The 24467-nt window shown below is 34.1% G+C and overlaps 1 protein-coding gene across 6 annotated transcripts in view; it reads right to left on the bottom strand.

Moving 5' to 3' along the window:
- Positions 1–24467, bottom strand: part of RTTN (rotatin) — a 94224-nt gene that overhangs the window by 60602 nt on the left and 9155 nt on the right. For 5 of the 6 annotated variants that reach the window (XM_052787771.1, XM_052787772.1, XM_052787773.1 and 2 more), the window contains exons 9-20: positions 21957–22138; positions 18373–18488; positions 15176–15346; positions 13633–13845; positions 12279–12391; positions 10955–11081; positions 8677–8802; positions 5892–6008; positions 3875–4014; positions 3460–3631; positions 2250–2349; positions 463–551 (exon numbers count right to left, since the gene is read on the bottom strand). In XM_052787771.1, the coding sequence (XP_052643731.1) occupies positions 463–551; positions 2250–2349; positions 3460–3631; positions 3875–4014; positions 5892–6008; positions 8677–8802; positions 10955–11081; positions 12279–12391; positions 13633–13845; positions 15176–15346; positions 18373–18488; positions 21957–22138 (1666 nt within the window). Of the gene's footprint in view, positions 1–462; positions 552–2249; positions 2350–3459; positions 3632–3874; positions 4015–5891; positions 6009–8676; positions 8803–10954; positions 11082–12278; positions 12392–13632; positions 13846–15175; positions 15347–18372; positions 18489–21956; positions 22139–24467 lie in introns of those variants that run through there. The other variant, XM_052787776.1, reaches the window with a different exon arrangement.

Below are 24467 nucleotides of genomic sequence, written 5' to 3'. Positions count from 1 at the left end.
TTGGTCAGAAAATTACTTATACCTGACACTCAATCTGACAGGAGATGTTATTGTAAGTGGGAATCTACATTTTTAATTATAATTTGCTTCAGGACTTAAGTTTAGAGACTATGATATAAAATAACACCTTTTTTATTTTTTTAAGGTCATTAAAAATTATTTTTTTTGTCTACTGGGAAAGCTTCAGGGAAGTTCTGGTGTATTTCAGAACCACATCAAACGCAGTTAGTTCTCTGTGTATTCTCATAAGTAGGCAAACCAATCTTCTTTCATTAAGAGAATCTTAGCATTACCAAAAATATAATAAACAAAATACATATTGCAGTTACAATTGTTACTAAACATTTGTATTCTGTGCAGTATTAATGCACAAAGATTAGTGTTACAAGTGCAGAAAAAGGCAAATTCTACTACTATAATGCTGTGCAATGCTTGCAGAAGAACTTGTAACAATAGTTTTACCTTGCCATCCACATGTATACACTCATTAAGGTAAGCCAAAATCTTTTCTATTGCACCCAACTTTTTCACAATGCCATGCATTTTGGTATCTGTAGGAAAAACAAAAGTTAGTAAGAATCACTGTTTCTGCACCACTTAATATTAAACTTCTTTCTGCAACATCACAAACTCTTGCTATTGAGAACAAGTTTCCAAAATTGCCAATCAACAGAACAAGTACAGCTCTAGCTCTACGAAGGCAAGCCTCCTCAACATCTTGTTATCTTACTATAAGTAGCCTCTTGAACACTTAACTCAAATATCCTACATAACTTCCCATAAGAACTTTGTTCCACAATTACAGTGATCCCCGTGCAACTCAATTTCAGTCAAACGAGGATTTCACTTGTAATATTGAAAAAGTCTTCAACAGTTTAATATGGAACTAAAAATGGTATTTACTCAATCATCATAAGAGTATTTTCCACTGATCTCATCCTTCAGAGCATCTGGTTTAAGAATATTCAACAACAACAACAAAGCTATGTCATTAGGGTTAGTTGTGTTTGCTGGGTTTTTTTAAATAATTATGAAGTGATCCTTCATATGAAATTTGTCCTGATAAAGCTGCGTTTTTTCCTTTACAATTTCCTCCTATGCTATGTTTCGTATTATCTTTTGACATCTGAAAATTTGGCAACCATAACTAAATGTATTTTATGAGACAAAGTAGACATTTCCTCATTTTTGTGACTATTTTTCTGACAAGAAAAATGTTAATTTTAATATTATCTAAGACTTCACCTTCCCATGGTGAAAAAGTTATGTTCTATCATTAGGATTTGAGTTCCTTCAAGAAAACATACTTGAATTAGTTTGAGTAGGTAGAGTACAAACATCCAGGTTTGAAACTCTACAGTTATGACCCTGCACTGAGTCAAATAATACTCTGTGCAAGATTGCTTACTTGCATCTTAATTCAATCAGATCTTTACCAAAATTCATAATTTTTCCCCATATGAGCAACACAATTATAAAGAAGCAGCTATGATGCAAATTTACAATTAGTCACTTAAATCATAAATAGTAAAAGGACAGAACACTTTACTTGCAAATATATTTGATGAAATGCCACAGGGAGTCTGCCTCTTGATATTGAAAGAAGGTATAATCACGGAAGCTTAGCTTGAGTTTACTGAACCCTCATTCACACAAATGACGTTTCAATCCATTTTAACTGTAGTTACTACTTAGGCTAACTCAAAATGGAGTAAGAAATTCTGAATGATAGAAGAAATTCTTCACTAAATATAAAATCCCTTTAGCTAGCCTGTGTGATCTAAGAATTACTTTCCTAATTAAAATATACCACCACCAAAAATACATCTATTTTATACTGACCATCGTCTCCCTCACTCAAGACCAAGTATTGAGTTAGCAATAGCAAAAAATTTGAAGCACCATTAGTTCTGAGACAGATCAACAAACTGACAAACATTAAAAAGGAAAAGCAGAAAAAAAAAACCTCTTGCAAAGCTTACAGAATTCAGCTTACTCCTCTATTACCCAAGGGAGCTGGTTTTTTAAATAGTAAGACCACTATTTCTAATTCTTGAGAGCAACAACAACAAATAACTAATTTTTTTACTGGAATTGGTAGATCTTCCACAAGTGTTAGAATTCTGGTCCAACACCACACATAAAAATTATGAAGAGTACCCTTAGCCACAAACATACAGAAAACCTAGCAAAACTGCAAGCTCATGTAATTATCAGCACACGAATACAAATTTTCTGAAGAATTTTACCTTCTAAAATGATAGCTAGCTGCTCGGCTGCAGACTTTCGTAAAACTAGGTCAACAGCATCAGAAGTCAAGATGTCATACAGCTTTTCAACAGTTTCTGCCTAAAAGTAAACCTATGTTAGATTTACATCTACTACACTACTATGAAAACAAGGTAACCAGCCAAACTTCCAAACAGAAAGTAGAAAATAAAAAGATCTAAATTCCTTACTAGAATGTATTTGATTACATTCCACATGCATGTAATAAGAAAGGATTAGATTGCAATCTTTTTGCAACAAATATCTAATAATACCTGTGAAATATATCAAGACAACAGTTTCTAGTGCAGAGCAGATGCAGATTTCTAACAAATAATGCTTAATTTATGTAGGACTACAGAAAGCTCAACACTACACAGAAATGCTAGAATATGCTTCTAAGTCTGTGAAGGGGACTGACTTTTTAATGACAATAGGGTTAGAGAAATTTAAATAATCCTACATATCCATACAAATTTTAGGTCCTAACTTTTTGAAGGATCTAGGGGAAGAGTATAAATCAAGTGTACAATGAGCGGTCAGAAAAATTTTTTTTTTCAGACGGCAAGCATCTTAGCATTTAACATGTTGTTAATCTGAAAACAATGAGGGTAAAGAAGGAAGGAGAATAGAGGGGAGATGGTAAAAAAAAAAAAAAAAGAAAAACAACTACAACAAAAAAAGAGAGATAGGTTTTCCCATAGGTCAAATACTTGTAATTTACTTTTCACTTTGCAAAAGCAGCACTATTAAGGAAACACAGACATAAATTTGTAATCTGTTTTAGTATATTTCATACTAAAAATTATTTGTGCCTGTTTCAGTAAAAATTTATTTTGTGGGGAAAAAACACCTCTATGCAAGAAAAAAAAAAAAATCAGACTCTATCCATGCACAATTAAATTGTTGTAAACAGAGCAGGCCTGTGCTCTCTGTACTCAAGTTAAGTCTTGCTGTTAATTTATCTGCAGAAAGAAAAAAAGAAGAAAGAAGGAATTCTTTTCTTATTGTTGCATAGGGTAGCATAAAAACTACTGTTTAAGTTCACACGGAAAGTATATATCAATGGATTTCTTTTTATGAAGCAAGCCAATTTGTATGAAATATTGCAACCTTCAGAATGTTAACTTCAGTGACTGGGCAGGTAGAAGAGCTAATCAATGACACAATATTTAGACAGAGTTTACTCACCTTAAATATTGACTCTGTTTTACCATCCAATTTTAGCTCAATAGCTCTTTCTATAATAAATAAGTTTAAAATGCTGGAAAGCACACTACCATGCAGATGAGGGCGTTTCAGGTTTGCCCCTTCTTCGTTCAAAAGATGGAATGTTAAATGTTTAAGTGCTACAGAACGAACCCTAAAGGAGTAAACAATTAAAATAAATATAAAAAGTCCTCATACTGTAAAGCTTTAGCTGTATAGGTAAAAATGAATTAGTTTTTGAAATTCACACAGTGTGGGGAGGAAGTATTTATGCAACTGAATATTGATTAATCTACCTTTCAAATCAACCCACTGCATAATAATCAATTGTTTTTTTAGTGAAGACATTTTTGTCATCAACATTAGATGTGCTGAAATGCTACAGGGAATTACTTACAACTGCTTTTTTGAGAAGAGAAGACGCAGAGCGGCCCGTAGTCTAGTAGTTCTAGGGAGAACACCCTCTCCTTTGTCAGAGGTTGTTTCACTCAAAGTCAGGATAGAGTTACCTAGCGTATCTTTTGTATCAGCATAACCCTAAACCAAACAAACAACAAACAAAAATTTCCAACATTAAAAAATCCACTTACTAACTTAGCAAATTAGACAAGGTAATTCCCCTTTTACGGGCTACAGGAGGGTAGGGAAGGAGCAACACCGCCCCCAAAAAAAGCAGTAACTTTTAAGAAAACATTCAATCTCCACAGATTAATATTCCTCTGCAAAACAATTTTAAAAATTAGTAATTGATCCTGTATACAAATAAAAATAAAGATTTTTACATGGCCTAGAGGTACTTTGACTTGAAGCTTTCCCCTTCAATCTGTTAACATGATGCTGCTCTATAAGGTCAGTTTCCATTTCAATAAATAAAATTCAGTCCCTACAAGAAAATTACTTCAAAACATTAAATTCTTCATATATCTTCTATATTTTCAGATATTTCATCAAAGCATTTTCACACACAAACAAGGCAAACCGGAATCAGTTACGTCAAGCAGTGACACTGCAAATGTTTAAACATTAAAGTAAAATACAACACATTTTATATGCGTTAGGTAAATATAGGCCTCCTGTATGCTCTCCTCAAGTATCTATTGTACGTAGCCACTACAGGCTATAGAATAGAGGAGAATTCTACTCACAAAAATGAGAGCAGGGATAAGTTCTCTCACATGTTTAGCCTACAGCTTATATAAAACCCACACCTATTTAATCCTGAATATCAATGGAAGGTATGTATGTGGGTAACACAGAAAAGCTGACATTACTGGGCGAGAAAGCTCTGAAGTAACCTTTCTCCCAACACTTTCAAGGTCTCAGTGTATTTCCTCTGCATATTTTTCTGTCTAAACCTTCTATTTCATGGCCCATATTATTTGCAATTTCTCCCCATTTTCACCTTGATTTTTGTGCAGTTTATGGAAGGGCTTAAGTTATATAAGCAGTTTTTTCAACTTTTGGTAATACTGAGATGCAGGCAATGAATGAATATATAGCAGTGATATAAATAAGTAGGTATAATTATCAAAAGTGATATTTTTGGAGAAAACGAAGACAAAAAGTATACTTGGATGTATTAGCTAAGTTAAATAAGAGACAGAAATAAGGCAAAAAAACCAGATATCAGGAAAAACAGATATCAGATAGGTGCAGCAAAATATCTAATCTGGAAGACTATATGCAGAACATAGAAGGGAAATTTCTAGCACTAGAGAAAAAACAGTAAAGAATCTGGATGGAGCAATTAGACTGAAAATCAGACTGAGAAAGGCAAAAGTTCCCACTACATCAAGCCAAGAGTAAAGATAACAAAAAGAAAATTTGCACATTGTCACAGATATGAAGACAGAGGTCTAAGGATAATACTGACTTTTGACACTTCTATAATACTGGAAACAAAGAAACCAAAAAACAAGTATCAAAATATACACAAAATACAGCTTACACCTATTGCTATTTATTGAGTGCATACTTGATCAGAAAATTACAGAATCATCACAGAAGAGTTAAAATTTTCAAATTTAAGATATGGCGGACATTCTAATAATTATTAACTAATTTTAAAAAGCATGCAATGTTTTAATCTGTACTTGGATTATCCACTCATATCTTCAAACCATTTAAGTCCTAGTCAGTACTTGCCAATTTCTACAACATTTCAAAGTTTCACATTGTAGTAATACCAGGCTGAAATTTGTCTACAAATTCAAAGTAGTGACTTTGACTGGCGTTAGGACCCCTATAAAACATTTCTCCATTTGACGTCTGACAAAACAAGCCTGTAGGTATATTACTGTTAATCTATTTTCCATCTGCTACTTAGGTGAATGTTCTGTTTGTTGTTTAACATGATAGTGTTGCTGTTCACATGATTTCATACATCAAATTCAGATTAAAGCACTTAAAAGTACCTGCAAAACAGGAATGATGGGACAGAGGGCCTCAATAAACTTGTTCCAAGTCAATACTGCCATTACTAATCGTCCCTTCAATAGATGCATCAGAATGGCCTTGGCTGTAGAGTTCACCTGCTCAATAACAAAAGAAAAGAAACTAATCCAACTAGGTCAGTTTGTCAATGCTGTAATTGGAAACCTTATACAAAAATATCTCAAAGAGAAAGGATCTACAGACAAAATATTGTCACTGCAGAATGCTACTTTTAAATTGTCAGTCACACTAAACATTAAGGTGCTAGAACTCTCAGAGAAAACACAAATAGTTCTGCCTAAATAGCACCCAATCATTTTCCCCTTAGAACTCTGGTTTGCCTTTTCTGAAATAAAATAAATAATTACTTCAACTTATACACCTAATGATCCCTCTAACCTGCAGGTAAAACAATTTCTGTTTCTTTTCTTCGCTGATCCAACATTTCTGGAGCATTTCATTCCCAGTCTTTATGATACACTTCTAAAGTTACAGGAAGAAAATAGACTTAAAGCTTGTTACATGGCCATTTCACTTTCTTGAGGCAAAGAGTCAAACTAAGAAGGTTACCAAATCTTTCAAATTGTACATTAATTCATCTGAAGCTCTTTAACAAAAAGGAAAAAAGGTATATGATACAGCACTTATTACATACTGTATACAGGATATATTAATACAGTATGTATGACATGCAATATTAAATTATTTACAAGCCAATATTATTACTACAATGGGAACAGAGGGAAAAAAAACAGCTTCTCAGAATTCACTCTTCCTTACGTAACGTAAAAACACCTACTTTTAGCAGCTAAAAACCTGCATTTTATGCCAGTGCTAAAAATCCTCTCACCCCAGGCAACAAGAACAGCCTTTAATAATATCACTCTAGCCTATCTTCAAGGGACTAGATTTGTAAAATCACATGACAAATCTTAAGCCCAACCTTGTAATACAAGATTCTTCTCAATTTCTTCTCATTGTCACATGCCTGAAAGATTAAACTGATGCTTTATGAAAACTTAAGTAGCAGATATACATCCAAGAAGTAATAAAAAATATGCTTGGAAATGATCTTCATTATATATTTTGTTAGAAGAATAATAAGAATGCATTATAAGGTAAAGAGAACAAAATGAGATAATTTTGTAAACATGCATTCTGTCTCAATGATCTTTTTAAATTCACTATCAATTGAAGTCTATTTGTTATGCTTGATCAATCACTAAAAGAAAAAAACTGGCAGTCTAAATTTTTAATAAGGCATCCAAGGAAGTAGTCAAACAAAATAAATGCTTTCCTTGGAAAAGACAAATTCCAAAGTACAAATACATAGCACATTATGAAAGATATTTTGCTTCTCCTTTTAAAATGCTAACATCTAAAAAATCCCTTCTAAATGTAATTGTGCACAGTATTGTGTTAAAAAAAGATAAATCTCATTTCAGGAGACAAGCTGAAAAAAAAAAAAATTTTTTTTAGTCAACGTTCTTTCCCCTCTGACTGTAGGGACCTTATAGATAGCTATAAAGCAGTTACAAATAATTTAAATAATTTTCCCCCCCTCAGAACTCCCTATTCAGCTTTATACATAAGCTAGGAAATAGTGGATATATGTTAAGCATTCATGCATATAAATGAACCCAATAGAAACTCAGTCCTATTCTAGAATGCTATAAAACACTTCCATAATCCTCAGTTAATTAAACACAGATGTGTTTGTAGTGATGAAATACATTTTTATAGCAAAGACATTGCAGATTTAAAACGTCTTTTGGCTCCTTAACCAATGCACACATTTCAGAGGTCATCCCACCTTTACAAAAACTTGAGATTTCACATTTTCCATAAATGTAAAGCATTATACATACCATTTCATCATATGCACATTTTATTAGGGCCAAATATATTCCAGGAAGAGATTAAAAAACATAGCTTACTTCATTTTTCATTGGTCTTTATTACATTTAATAGCATCTGTCCTGGTTTCAGCTGGGATAGAGTTAACTGTCTTCCTAGTAGCTGGTACATTGCTATGTTTTGAGTTCAGTATGTGAAGAATGTTGATAACACTGATGTTTTCAGTTGTTGCTAAGTAGTGTTCAGTCTAAAGTCAAGGATTTTTCAGCTTCTCATCCCCAGCCAGTGAGAAAGCTGGAGGGGCACAAGAAGTTGGCACAGGACACAGCCAGGGCACCTGACCCAAACTGGCCAACGGGGTATTCCATACCATGTGACGTCCCATCTAGTTTAGGAACTGGGGGGAGTGGGGGCAGGGGGAATCGCCACTCGGGGACTAGCTGGGTGTCAGTCAGCGGGTGGTGAGCAATTGCACTGCGCATCATTTGTACATTCCAATCCTTTTATTATTACTGTTGTCATTTTATTAGTGTTATCATTATTAGTTTCTTCTTTTCTGTTCTATTAAACCGTTCTTATCTCAGCCCACGGGTTTTGTTTCTTTTCCCGATTTTCTCCCCTATCCCACTGGGGGGGGGGGGGGGAGTGAGTGAGTGGCTGTGTGGTGCTTAGTTGCTGGCTGGGGTTAAACCACGACAGCATCCTATCCATAGAACATTATTTTGTCTCTGAATTCATCACAAAAAAAAAAAATCTTTCCATTTACTACAACTTCACTGTTTGCATAGCTTTTCTACATACAAGAAACATGTGGTTAAAACTTCAGGTAAGCCTTGGACCACCGTGGAAAATATCACCACCCACTTTGCATGCACATCAACTTATAAATATAGCTACTAAACACAGTACCTCATTCTTATCTTCCTGAAGGCCAAACGTACAGATTTCATATAAAACTTTTGGATGAAGAAGAAAATGTACTCCGTGGCAGATTGAAGACACAGGCTTAGCGATATTATGAATACCTAAACAGTCCTTCAGTAAAAATAAAGTTGGTTAGTTTTAAAATTCAAGACAGTCTCTACTACTACATCTTGTTTTATAGACTGCCTGAATTTGTCATCCAGTGAAAGGCTTTCTCCATGCAGACTGAAAGACTACAGTTCTGAAAGCTAAACATTACAGCCCTGGAAGAAACACCATCTTAATCACTGACTGAAAATTCCTGTTGCTACACAGGACTAAGAAATAAAAGATAATTTTGTTTTTATTTTAAACAATAGTGAAAATAAGTTAGACAAACTTTATAGACTGTTTGGTATTACATTAAAGTAAGCAAAACCTAAACCAGGCAGGTAAAAATCTCAAAAAGATACAAATGTCATTCAGTGGAGATAGGGGTTTTTTTGCAAAAGACTAGCTCCAGCACCTTTGTACATTAGTGAATTGTGCTATAAGCACAATAAGTTTAGTTGATGTCCATTTAGAAAAGAAGAATTACGACAAAGTATTATAGCAAAACAGAAAAGTGATTTTTATTTTGTGAGCCAATATTCCTGAATACCTAAAATGACCTAATGAATATGACGTTGCTATTCTTAATATTGAGTACAGTGATACTTTTACCCCCGGGCTATCTTTATAAAAAGCTAAGGCAGTGACAAAATATCCATATAAAACAAAATCAAACCCAAAACAACCCCCCCCAAACAACAATAACAAGTTATTCTTAAATACAACCCAAGCTTTTATACATAGGGAAAAGAAAAAAAAAAAAAGATATTTTTCTTACACATTTTTAAAAGGTCTAAGCAATTAAAGCATAATCTAGATAAAAATATTTATTCTGAAAGCATCAGTATTTTACTAATATGTTATTGGTTTATTTTTCCTTCAGTAAAAATCCTTGCAAAAGCAGAAAAGCAGTCAACTCAAAATGATTTTTGCTCTGGTACAAAAAAGAAACTGAACAAAAACACCAAAGGGAAGTGAAAAATTGCTATGGAGAAAATAAAATCTTATCCTTGAGGAACAGGCCCATGTGAAACTCATGAGGTTCAACAAGACCAAGTGCAAGGTCCTGCACCTGGGTCAGGGCAACCCCTGGTATCAAAACAGGCTGGGAGATTAAAGGATTGAGAGCAGCCCCACCAAGAAGGACTTGGGGGTACTGGCAGATGAAAAGCTGGACATGAGCCAGCAATGTGCGCTCGCAGCCCAGAAAGCCAACCGTATCCTGGGCTGCATCAAAATAAGCATGGCCAGCAGGCCGAGGGGAGTGATTCTGCTCCTCTACTCCACTGTTATGAGACCCCACCTGAAGTACTGCATCCAGCTCTGGGGTCCTCAGCACAGGAAAGACATGGACATGTTGGAGTGGGTCCAGAGGACGGACACAAAAATGAGCAGAGGGATGGAACACCTCTATGAGGAAAGGCTGAGAGAGTTGGGGTTGTTCAGTCTGGAGAAGAGAAGGCTCCGGGAAGACCTGATTGCTACCTTTCAGTACTTAAAGGGGGCTTATAAAAAGATGGGGAAAGACTTTTTAGCAGGGTCTGTAGTGATAGGACAAGGGGTAGTGATTTTAAACTAAAAGAAGGTAGATTTAGATTAGGTATAAGGAAGAAATTTTTTACGATGAGGGTGGTGAAACACTGGCACAGATTGCCCAGAGTGGTGGTAGATGCCCCATCCCTGGAAACATTCAAGGTCAGGTTGGACAGGCTCTGAGCTAGTGAAAGGGTGAGCTGGACTAGATGATCTCTAAAGGTCCCAACCCAAACAAGCCCGTGATTCTATGAACCTCATTTCATCTGACAAGCAAAACTGAACACTTGAATTCTTTTCAAAAGCAAAATTAAATAGAAATATTTCTGTATAGCAGCAGCAAAAAACGCAAAGTGACCAGCATTATTAAGAATCTTTTTAAAAAACAAAACTGTCAGTCACTGGTTTTCCCCCTTTTAGAAATCCTGTCATTCTGAAGTGCAGTACCTGAAGTATAACCTAACCAAGTTGATTTAATACTAAAAATATAACAGCAACCTGCAAGCCCGGGTCTATACAGATTTCACAGCATATAATACAGTAAACAGAATTTGCATTGAAAATGCTTTTTATGAGGAAACTATATAATACGCATTATTTAGTGCAACACCAAGAGCATTAAATAAGCATTAGTTCTAACCTTAACCACTTCCAAACAGCAGTGATAGGCTTTAGCCTTTATATTCAGCAAAGGATGAGACAATAGACGGAGGAGCACCTTCTGACCCTCAGCCTGGAGCACTGAGTTAGCCTCAGCAGACTTCCAACTAAAAATGAAAAATAATTAATTTAACTATTGTTCATTTTACAGTACCCAAAGTTGTCTACAAAAATTTTCCTGTTAAATTTCAGGATAATCTCTAAAAAATACTTCCTAAAAAAGTATACATCCTGAAAAATGACTTGACAGGCAGAAGTTCAGAGATCACAATATATTTGCCAAAATTATAGTATCACTCTTCACATTTGCACTTTTATTTATTTTTTTTATACATGTAGTGAATCAAAGACTATATCGTTTTTCAAAATTCATCAAACTTAGGAGCCTGACAAACATTTATGTTCATCTGAAAACATAAAATTCTGTTGAGCTTCAGTAGGCTCCTTAGATCATGTTATATGATTATAAGAAAAATCCTACGCTTTCAGAATTTTTTCCTTGTAGAGGTAAAATTCCGTTTCACTATCGCAAAGTGAATTGATGTTAGTTAAAATACTGAAGTGAATTTCCTGTTGCCTGAAACAGTAATCAAACACTAATTAATTCTAAAAGCATTAGAAGACTGAAAAGTGTTTTGACGTTTCACAATTTAAAAAAAAAAAAAAAAAACTTATTAGAGAGCTCTTAAATATAGTTTCCTTTGAAAAAAATCCCGAAAGTAAAATTCTGAATCAGTATAAAAATAAGATTTTGTATTTCTAATTAAGTGTTCGATACAGAACTTTTCCAGGCACCACAGGGTAACTTAAATTCTCTAACTAGAGACTTTCTCTAACTTGGAAAATCCAAAAAGCAATAAAAACATGCTGTTTAATAAACAAAATGCCATATTGTAATATACAGCATCTACAATAAAATAAATCCTCTAGGACTTCTGAAAGTGAAATACAAGTAAGCTACACAAATACACTTAGAACAAAGGAATTAAAAAAAAGTTTGAAAGACAGGTCAAAGCATTTTAAGACTGTTTCTTTGTAAATCACATAATAGCTTTATATACAAAAATCATAAAAGCTTATACAGAGAAAAGAACAAAACATTAGTTTTTAGCACCTGAAATTCAATTTTCAAGAAATCCACTACAGAATGAAACAAATTATTTAGAAGAGACCTTTCAATGGCTAAAAGAAAACAATTGTTCAAATACAGGGAATAAACAACTTAGGCTTCTACTTGAGAAACTTTATCCATAAAAAAAGATTATATTTTCTCAAGTAAGAGTTTTAAGTAGTAATGTTCTCACATATTTGAGCATATATGAATGCATTCCTGAAGCAAGGGTAAGTGTTGATGGTAGGGTAGACTACACAAGGCCTCATCTGCCAATTCTACTAATTCAGAAAGATTCTTGTCCCCCTGAGAAGTAAAATGAAGAGAAAGAAACTATAAGAATTAGTAATATTAAAGTTATACAATGTTATTGCATAATCTTTCTGAATTTATCATCATTTAATACATCTACTAAGTAGGGTTTGGTTCAGCCTTTCATAGAGAAGTTTATAATTAACCTGATTAATAAATTCAATAGATTGTCAACAAACATATTTTAGAACCTACTTCTGGGAGCTGAAAACCCTTCAGCTGCTGAATCCAAATAAACTTCTATTAAAGTCAATGGGAATAATGTATGTCTAATATTTCACAGCATGAACACTATAAGTCTGTTCAAAACACTTTCTAAAATGCCCAAGAACAGACTCATCCTTGAATACTTTACGCTTTCAATCAAAAAAAAATTTTTTTTTAAATCAACATGCATTTTATGAGAAGAGTATAATGAAAGATTTAACTAATAGTGAATTGTTCAAAGTTTAATAATGTTAAAGAGCGAGTTTGGTTTTTTTAAATTTAAGTACATATGTCTTCATACTTTTAGTTACCAAATACATTAAACATGAGCCATTTAAATTTGATGGAGTTAATTTCATTGTACACAGTATTTTATGAGCAAAGTACTGCTTCTATTCAGAACCTGCCTATATAAAGGATAGATTAACTCAAGATTTAAGATACCACTACATTTACATTGCTGTATTTTACTCATTTATTTTAGTATCAATGGATCAAGTATTTTGCACAATTACTTGTCCATTTGGATAATGGAAAAAAGTATTTCGGTAATGTGCTAGTCTCTTAACTACTAACTAATAAAGGAAAGTAATTTAGTTGTTTTCATAACAAAGTGAAACAAATCTTACACAGTCTAAAGTAGTAGTTTATTAGAGCTACAATTGCCAAGTAGTTGGGAATTAAAATTTTCTGAACTATTTAAATACTGGACAACATACATACACAGACACACTATATATTTAAACAGAGTTATTTGCTTCTTTCTTACTTCTTTGCCCATAAAAGGTCTTGTGCCCACTTCCAGTCTCCAAGTGTTTATTTCTTTGTTTTTACTTAGGATAAGATTTTTACTAATATCATGAGTAGTATTACTGGAAAAAATATAAATTAACTACACCTTGCATGGTATGGAATACTCATACTTATGAATTTTCTTCGGCTATGCTAGACTATAGTTTTTACCACAAAGGGAAGTGGAGGAACAAAATTTGCCTACAGGAAATGTTTTATGTAATAAAATTCCACACCTTCTTATGAACTTCAACCATAAAGCTACAAGTGCATTCGATCGAATACGCAGCTTCTGAAGCTTGTTTATAAATATTGTAGTTCTCAGTACTCATCTGCTCCAGATAAGCTGCAATGGATTCATGAATGCTTGGGTATTCCAAGGAGAAGGACACATCCAGAGAGAGAAGAAATAAAGCGTTCAGCAAACTCTTTTGTAAAACTTTACTTGCCTTTGAAAAAGAAAATAACTGTCAGAACAACAGCCTGAAAATACAATAAAACCAACAACAGCACTTGCAGTCATTCGACAAGTACAATCACTATTGCTGCTACTTAAAAATGAGAGAAAGAAACACATATCAAATGAGTTCTATATGAAGAATTATTATTTTTTTAATTAAAAGTGAGAGTTCATTAGATGTCAGTCCTAACGTCAGACTTGCAACCAGTCACAAAAGTTGTGTGTGATCCAGCCACAGCACTACCAACTCCACTGGCCAGGGTCAATTTACTGTCTAACCACTAGATGGCAGAGAAGACACAGACCACAATTATTTCTGTAGTAAAAGCAGTCTACAATTCCATATAGTAATATCACATACTAAGAACTGGGATTTCTGTTGCTGTTGTTTTGGGTTTTTTTACTGCAAGTGTTCAGTATTCCTTCAACTAAAATTGACCTCAAATACAGTTAACTTTTTTCCAACTTCTGTCATACACAGAATTGAAATTTTGTATTATGTACATAAGAACATAAAGACAAAAATTATAAAGTCATTAGATTAGCATGTCTACACTTATTTGCAGGTACAAGAGACTGCTTATATTAAAAGACTTAACATTTGTGACAAAAAGCCTGTAACTGAAAATCAATCTAATACTCAGATTGAACAATATCTAAAAAAGAGCTACACTGCAATAAAAACTGATCCAAAAAAAAGTAAACCCATACAGGTTTAAACATCTTGTAACACTTTCCATCCCACAAAAACTTCCAATCATCGGACCCCGCCCTGAAATAAACAGGAAAAAAATAATAATAAATAAACCAACTCAAGAGCTACAAAAGAACTTCTTTTAAAGAGCATTGGAAGCAAAGAATAATTAAAATCACTACGATGCACAAAACATAATTGCTTACTATGTTCCATCAGATTAAGAGTAATGATTTTAAACGTTATGTAGTTCTAGTCTTACTTAGCCTTACTTGCACACATACTATAAATGAGCAGGGGGCAGCACAGCTTTGCAGACTATACAACATACCAGAAAAAACACTACAGGAGGAAAAAGAACATTGAATTTCAAAAACTCATTAAAATACTCTATTAAAAATGTTTTTTGAAGACTTGAAATACGCAGAAGATTCTGCAGAATGCACTGATAATTGAAGAACGGACAAAGTTGCCTTCTGTGATCATACATCAGCCGACATAAATCAGATTAATTTCTCTGTCCAGTGGCTATTTTCCCAGTATTCATCACTGAGGAAGGTATCACTTTTTGGCCTCTTAAAATGCAAAACCAAAAAACAATCACTTAAAATTAGTGATGGCATACCTTTTCCACAGGGAGAAGTATTTGCAGTAATCTAACAGTGAAGAGTGAAATGCTGATAAATGCCATTCTGTGATGCACCAACATCACCTCGGGCTGCTCTCCACTTATATTAGTTTTGTGATACAATATAGTTTCTCCAAGCAAACCCAAAACCAGAAGCAATTTGTCTTTCTGAAAAGAAAATCAGAAATACAATCACTAGAAATAATTGAAACATTACTGTATCTTTACAGTGCTTATACAGCACTCATAGCATCATTAACACAATTATCCAAATAACTTAAAAATGCAGAAATGGTACAAAATACACAGCATTTTGTTTGTCATCTGAACAGAACTGTGCATTAGGTCTAGACTTCACTGTACCTTCACTTGTAGTTCTGAATACTTTGGTCAGTAATTACCCATTACTGGTTACTGTCCCCCCTCCCCCATTTTTTTTCCCCTCCTTAATTTCTGCTCACTACACTTTTGAACTTCTGGAATTTTAACTATTTTGGATTTCACTTTTAATATGGAAATATTAGGAGCTGGTTTGAACCTGCTAATAAAGCTTTATCTTAAAACCTAAAAAAAAAAAAAAAAAAAAAAAATTAATAAAAACCTAACCACCCTCAATCCAAACTTTGAGAACATCAAACGTTTTTTATGCCTATTCATTCTCAAAGGAAACAGCAGCACATTTCCCAGATTATGTAAAATCATACTCAAGAACCACTATCATTTGCATAAATCCAGCTCACTGACACTGGAGAAAACAAAATTAGTTTCTAGAATTTTGGTCACCTGAAAAAGCCAGGTTTGTACTTAAGGACGCTAGAACAAAGGTCGAATTAATTTCAGTTACCAGTTTTGGAATGCCAAATAATGATTAATAAGGCAATAGCACATGTGAGATTTAGCTTATTAATTCCAGAAATTGATAATCATTGTTAAGCAGTTAAGCACTGTTTATCTGACTCAACACACTTGAAGAAAATGACAAGAAGCAATTGACTAAATCAAATCAGTCTTTTAAAGTAATTACCAACACATGTTGTTACACAGGAATATGAAAAGGATTCATTTTCATCTTCAGGAGTTCAAAAATATAAGTTTCTCTCTGCCCTGCTACAGTTTGCAGAAGTAGGAAGAGGCTCTGCTTCAAGACCATGGAGTCTCAAATCAACAGATTCAAAAAGTTTATTCCTCCCTGAGACAGGGATGACTGTCTCAAAGCTAGTGATCCAAAAAAGCTGAGGGGCTACAGCAATCTGCAGTATCTAACTTTTTGACATGGCAGAATCAAGTTGCACTTACACACACATGCCAAAACTGGAAAACACTAAAAACTTTACTCGGGAGAAAGGAAGCCTGAGAACTTGCACAAAAAAAACATACAGTTACAAACTTAAGTATTTTTGAAGGGCTTTTCCAAAATACCTCTTTTTCACAAAGATATTCCAGTGCAGAGTTTTAAAATTGGATAAACAAAGAAACATAAAGCAATAACGTTACGCAAGAAATGCTTTCAAGTTTCCTAGAAAGGAGACACATGAGCTCCTTCCCTTGGAGCCAATACAAAACACAAAGAGGAAGCATGTTTTCTAAGCACTGAAGCCTATCAACTCCAAAAACACAGTCTACTTCTGATAAAAGACATTTTATTTGATATAGTACTAAATAAAGGTAAGTTTAACAGTTGTTTCCTAAAATTGTCCATTCAGTGATTTTTATTTACTCAAACACTAAGAAAGTTGAAGAGCTGTTTTTATCTCCTGTCGTGCAATTGCTTTATCAAAATTAGCTTTATTAAATTGCACTGCACAGTCCAGCTCTGCATCACAAATTGATGTGGATTCATAACTTTCAATGGGAGGTGAATTTTGTATCTGAAAAGTGTTTTACTAATAAATCTCAAAACTCTACCAACGGAATGAAGTTATATCAGCAAAGCTTTTTTTTTTTTTTAAATCAATATAATCCTATACAATTACCCAGCTTATTTGCAGAGTTTTGCATCTTAGTAGCCTGGAAACAGACATTATCCTACTAACAACAATCAGTAGGATGTACATGTGATGATTCTCACAGTTTCTACTGTGGTTTCACAGATTTATATGCAGTGGAATATACTGATTCAGGTCATACAACAACGAGACAAAAGATTATATTAAGCTGCTTAGATTAAATGTTCTGCAAGGAATCTTCAGTACTGACTTGATGTTGATCAATTATAACTACCTAGTACACTAGATTCAAAGAAAAAAGTTCTCATTCACTGCTAGGTCCTATAAATAACAAATATTGTAATTTGTAAAATAGAGAATAGGGAAGCCTACAGTAATATTTTAATTAATAATTATTGAAATACCATTGTTTCATATTCAGGGATATTTTAATGAATTCTAACTGAAATCATGTGCATTTAAGACTACACAACTCAAGTTTTTAGACAAGTTTCAGTCTGCAACTCTGGTATGTTTGTTACATGCGTAAGTCATGCTGGCTTGTTTCAGCTTTCAGTGGTCTTCAAAAAAGCAAGTCAGCCATTGTTATTTCATCTGTCATTCACTAATTTGATGTTTCATGTATATAACAACTCTCAGCTGTGCTCTGATATGTATTTCCAGCAATTTAAATTGTTTGGTCAACAGCACCTTAATGCTTTGAATCTCTCCTGGGCCAAAAAGCCTTCTCCTTTCTTTCCCAGGAAAGCAACAGTTAAGGATAGCTGAAATCTGTGCAGGCATCTATAGGTCCTGTGTAGGAAATGGGTACCACATATCTTACAAGTCCAGTCTCAGATCTAAACAGTTACCTCCCTAATTTTAAACAGATAGTTTATAAGGAGTAAAGAAAGTGAAAGTTGTCATTTACATCAAATTGGTCTCCAACATCTATAGTCAGTACTTTTCCCTCAGATCCCCTTCCCTACACGTTTCTCTCAATAGCTGCTTAACAGCCTTTCACTACAAGACAAAATTCCTCACTTATTTTTGTGAGGTGAAACTTCAAGTATCATCTAGTAAAAGAACCTGCATTTAAAAAAAAAAAAAATAATGTGCCGGTGATAGAACTAGTAATAAACTATTTAAGATTTTCAAAAGGGTAGCTCAGCAGAAGATTAGACATGTATATGAATCACTGCAGAAAATGTCAGAGGCTTATAAAAGCAGACTGTTAAAAATGGCTGATCAAAGCCTAAAGAATCTTACCAATTCCAATGCAAAAAGGCTATCATCTTCCCAAATATTTTCAGAAATAGCATCACCAATAAGGAACATGTCTTCAACAAGCAATTCAAGAACTTCCATCGTCACTCTCCTACTGCCTAGGAATACAAATGAGAGGATAAATTCAAATACAGACAAAATATTATATTATGATATTCAGAAAACACCATTTTGAACAAGGGATTATTCCAGATCTGAAATTCTGATATTTTAGTTTTGCTATACACTTCTACTAAACTAATGCTAACTGCCCTCAACCACCAATAGCTCTGAATCACAGAAGACAACAATCATATACTTGAAAAAAGACTGCATTTCCTTAAATCCTACAGTACTACATAAACTTTATTACAGCTGTAAATCCTATTACTGGACTTCAAAGAAGTTCAGCATAAAGTCACTTATTTCCCCCATCCAGCCAGCTAGGTTACAGATCTTCCATATGTATCACCTATTCGTGTTGAACTGCATTTTTGGTATAACAGCAGTAGCTGTCTTCCTGGATTATTTTGTTTGAGATCTTTCGAAAGGCAAGGAGATGAATATCCACTTTATCCACTTGTACTTTTCTCCGTAACAATTTTCCCTGCTTCTTTTTAGGCTAATATGTATTCATTTTCATTGCTCCTTCTGACTCAGTATCTCTTAATAACAACTCTAATCTTGTCTATTAGTGGCTTTTATACTTTGTACAGTTTTGTGCTTGAACAAAGGGCCGCAAAGAAACCTGGCCTGAGCTTAAACATTTTACAGCCTACATTTACTACAAATATAAGCCTCCCCCTAATGTCCCCAGATAATGAGACAATAGGGAAGCAGTCAAAGGCTAGAAGGTTTCATAAAGAACAAGGCAGAATATCTGGAGCCAGACCAAATATTTTCAACCTCATACAACAGAGGATGCCAAAACTGTCTGGCATCCTAGGGAACCATACGGTAACAGTTTCCCCCAAATACTCGATTTAGTGCAACTGTTGGCTTAGTTACTTGTTGATGGTATGTTTCTATTTAAGACCATGGATGGATTTCACACATCACCACTGAATTTCTCATTTATTTTTTAACTACCATAAAAATTTTGCATCCTTCAAAATCTGTTAAAAAAAAAAAAGCAAGCTCTACTGCTTGTTATGATTGAACATTAATTTCCTTGTCACTTTTTCTATCTTTTGTAGATCTTACACACTGTAGAAGCCTTGTTGATATACTTGAGGAAAAAACATATATGTGTGTGAGACTATATATGTAGTGACAATGTCCACAGCTCATGCAATTTGCAGCCTAAGTGATCTGCTCTGAGTGAGCATATGGCAGATAATGGCAGAGGGCCTTTTTGAAAGCTTGCTTTTCCTGTCTCACAGAAGTGCTGTTTTCCATTTATTTTAGGCAAAAGGTTGTCAATTTGAAAAGTATATGCCTGAAAACTCAAAAAAGCACTTTTTCTCTCTTCCTATTTTGCAAATTCTTAATCAAATGTCTGTGCTTAAAATATTTGAAAGGTGACTTAAATTTCTCCATTACAATGCAAGTACTAAATAATAGTGGTTTTAACTGGAGTTATAGTTTCAGAAATATTTTTAAGTTAATAACTAAACATAACATCTGCAACAATGCTTTGCTGTAGCTGTCATGATCTACAGACACACGAGTTCATTCCACCATACTCTTATATGAATCAGCAAAATACTCATTTCCCAACACCTGTGGCAATTAGTATGTGCTAAGGGGTCATTATTACTAAATGCACAGTAAGACAGATATAATCAATGACTGTAAAACAAATCTTTTGGTGTTCCAGTTTAAATAATTGACTTTAAGACACTCAGTGTAAACACTGAGCTTCAGACAAGTATGGTAGCTCAAAACTGATTAAAAAAACCAATCAAACAAACAAAAAAACCCACAACCCACACCACTATTGATTTCTGAAAGGACTTCACTCACAAGACAGGTCAGCACAAAGGAAAAAAAGATTCCAATCAACATCTCCACAAGGAACAGAATTTGAGCTTAATTGAAATATACGTTATATTGTAAAATGCAAGCAAATTTTGCAGTAAGCTTACTGTTTTTCCTTTACCGAGTAATTTAAACAGTTTAAAAAAAAAAAAAATCTACATTATACTGTATAAGGTGATAATAATGTTAATAAAAGTGCCTGTTGATTTTACTGAAGAAAACAATTCAGAAAATATAACCACATGAGAACCAGGGTGTTACTGTGCATTACTGTCTCACAGTATCACAGTGTGCCTTCAGATCACAGGACTTCAGATCAATGGGAACAGGATAAAAATATTAGTTTGCTTACAATCTATGTCTCGTTACAGTACAGTGGAAGAAAGATGAGTTTAAAGAGTGTGAAAAAACTGAGGGCAAGAGAAACAAAGACAGATCAACTTCATCTGAAAATGATACTTTAGTTCTATGATAAGATGCAAAGAAAGAATTTTGAAAGATGGAAAAACTCACTATATTTTAACTCTGCAAATTTGAAGTGACACGCACCAGAAATGGAAAAGATAGAAAACACATTTTCTGCAGTTTTACATTATAAATAAAAGAGAAGATGCCAGAAGTCATGAATGTGCTTGTGAAGAATGAATATTTAAATATCACTATTCTGAAAGGGGAAAACAAAATTTTTATTCATTTTAGTTTGGTTTATTACCAAAAAAATGAAGATTGAATAAATTTTCCTGTGGACACATATTAATGCTGATGTTACTGTGAAATACACAAGTAAATCAGTATTTTGCAACAGAACAGAAAGTCATAAAAAAATATAAACAATCATGAAAATGGAAGTTTCGTACATATTTCATACAATTTTTATAAGTTAAAGCCTCTACCCAACTCAGGAAATGTTGACAGGTATATTAAAAAAACAACTTTTAGTATTCTAGTTATAGATAGATACACATTTCCAGCTCTTATATTTGCAAACCTTACCACATGTACCAATACCTGTTTTGAATGACATTGTTTTACAACTAAATACTGTTTTAAACAACTTAAGAGCAAAAAGACTGTCCTTCAAGAAGGCTTTGCAATTTAGAACCTTTGTAAATTAAAAAAAAAATCATTTGTTGCAATTAGACTATCATTACTTATGGTTCTTAAAACATAATTAAAATTCGTTACTGCATTCATAAGAATAAAACAAACCTTTTTCCAGAGTTTTTGTTTATTATTTCTTCAACAGGAGAAAAACTCTATGCTCAAAAAGATCAGAACACGTTTTGTTATTTTTTCATCTTCTTGAATGACATTTTATCCAGCCACACCATTTTTCTACCACACACCCACTTTTTCCTACCACTACTTCCCACCATCAGTAAAAAGCACTCGAAACTTCTGCAGGCATTCTGGAAATCAACCAGAAGATTCAAGATTTATGATCTGAACAAAGTCCCTAGAACTGTTATAACTAGCTATAGTATATCAGTAATCATCTGTACCTTATTTATTTGAGGTACTCACCTCATAATACCAACTTCTTAAGAGGTTTGTACTAAAGATGGGAAGGATACGTAAGTGAAATGCTTAATTCAAAACTTTCTCACCTGTTCTTAGAAGAGGTATTGCATTTTCCAAGATGGAAACACAGAACTGAGGAAGGCTAAGTTGCTTCATCTGTAATTCCAAAGTGTCCTCATTTTCAGCATCTGGTAGGTCAATATGTCCTACATCAAGTGGGGAATGCAGAGAGATTCTGGAGTTTGCATTTGCTTGAGTACTGTTTCCACTTAAAACAACAAACAAACAAAACAAAACAAAACAAAGAGACATAGTTAACTCTTGCAAAGAGAAAACCCATATATCTATTGATGTTAAAAACAGCATCAAGTATTTTAATGTCCTCCTCCTTAATGCATATCCTTCCTTCTATCCCAATCTTTCTCTGCTATCTACCAGTGTTGCAGGAAGGGGAGGATTTGGTTTTTTAAATGTCAGAACTGGTAACATCAGAAGTGAACGCCTACTGTTTTGGCAGTCATCTTCAAATGCACTTAGAAATGTGTACTGGAAGAATACACATGCAATGAATACAATATTGCAAGAGAAAAATCAGTTGATTTGAAATGTTATTTTTGATGAACAAAGTCTATCACTTGCTTGAAGCAAGGCCACTTACTAAATCAGACTTCAGCCTGAACTATACCTACTACATTGAAAACATTCTATGCAGCTAGCCACAAGAATTCTTAGAAGGAGAATTAAGTAAGTGTGCCCTATGTTTAAGCCTGTAGGACTTCCTTGTCCACTGTAAAACAGAAAATATTCCCTTGCCCAAGAAAGCCTTAACTGCAACCAAGTATGTATTACGAAATATACATATAGTTATTATATATATAATTATTTTAAAATTTGAGCTCTATATATAGTTCACAATTTTATTATTTTTCAATTGCTTTCAAGAAGAATCTAATTCTATTGGCAGCATTGTAATTGATACAACTCAGAACAAATGTTTTTTAATGTTTTTCTTCTTATCCTAAACAGCATTTAACAATCTTGAATTGCTTTAAAAACCTGTATGACTTTTATAGTTGTTTTTTTGTTTGGTTGCTTTTTTTATTATTAAACAAGCTGAAGAAACCGAACTGTGGCATGGCTGTGTTACATTATATTGTCTAACTAAATGTAAAAGATGTCTAAAGAAAAGCAATTAAGAATTTAAAAGCCAACTCATTTTAAGAGGTCAATAGAAGACTGTGAGCAAAATAGTAGAGTTCAGCAATACATAGTGGTTCTGATTGCACTTACCAGAGGGTAAGGAAGGAGAGGTATCAATCATAAAAACAATTCAGAAGAGGAAAGGTTAAGTTTCCAGGCAGAATTTGAAACAGACAAACAGATAGATTGAAGAGTCTCAAGATTTAAGAACAAGGAAAAAGAAGAGTTACATAGAGAATGGCAATAAACAAATAATTTATATTGCAATTATGTTGAAAAAGACAAGATTCACTAAAAGCAGCTCTTCCATATCAAAATCAGCAACATCAGAGCAACACTATAGTCATTTCCCTCTATCATATCTTCTGTTCAACATCCTGTTTTCCTTTCTGCTGTCTCTGGGCTAAATTACATCTTTTTAAGAAATGGGATTCATGGGCAGCGAGCATGAGACTCAAAAGCACTACCAACAAGAACACAGTAAGGATTCACAAGAACTTTTAAATTCCCACATACTAAAAGACATTGGATCTTGAACAGCAGCTTTATGTCTGTTGCGTCAAGATGAGTGACAAAACCACACCAAACAAACACCTGAACATTTTGAGGGTATGCAGACAATTCATAATTTCATATCGGAGTCGAATTTTTAGATGTTATACAACTGAAATTTATTGTCAGATTTAACAACAAAGTTTCAAGACTTCAATGGAAATCTTCATACAGCATAGCATTTTTGACAATAAAGTACACTGTTACTATGGGATGGCCATTCAACTTAAAAGAACTTATGGGGTCACCTGCTGAAGAAAAGGAAAAATCCCTGACTTTACGGCAATAGCCTGAATAAGTGCTTTTCTGTGTCTTACAAGCACATGCACAAGCGATAACAATTGACACTAAGATCTCATTAAAAATGTTGGTTGGGTACAGAATGTGGCAGGTAAAACTGTTCTTATGTATTCTGAACACCACTTAGAGAACTAACTGTTCAATTCATAAACACCGTTTGAATTTTCACAGGTTAACAAAACTCTCGCATCATCCCACAGGCTGGCTTTGTGTGGCAAGGTTTTGGTATCGGGGAGGGTTACAGGGGTGGCTTCTGTAAGAAGCTGCTGGAAGCTTCCCCTGTGTTCAAGAAAGCCCATACCAGCCGGCTCTAAGACGGACCCGCCGCTGGCCAAGGCTGAGCCAATCAGCAATAGTGGTAACGCCTCTGTGATAACATTTTTAAGAAGGAAAATAAAGTTGGGACAGACATAAAACGGCAGCCAGAGAGAGGAGTGAGAACATGTAAGAGAAACAACCCTGCGGACACCAAGGTCAGTGAAGAAGGAGGGGGAGGAGATGCTCCAGGTGCCGGAGCAGAGATTCCCCTGCAGCCCGTGGGGAAG

The sequence above is a fragment of the Harpia harpyja genome, chromosome 5 (genome assembly GCF_026419915.1).
Source record: "Harpia harpyja isolate bHarHar1 chromosome 5, bHarHar1 primary haplotype, whole genome shotgun sequence".
Taxonomy (NCBI): Eukaryota; Metazoa; Chordata; class Aves; order Accipitriformes; family Accipitridae; genus Harpia; species Harpia harpyja.
Note: the sequence above shows the minus strand (reverse complement) of the source record. Positions and strands in the feature narration are given on the sequence as shown.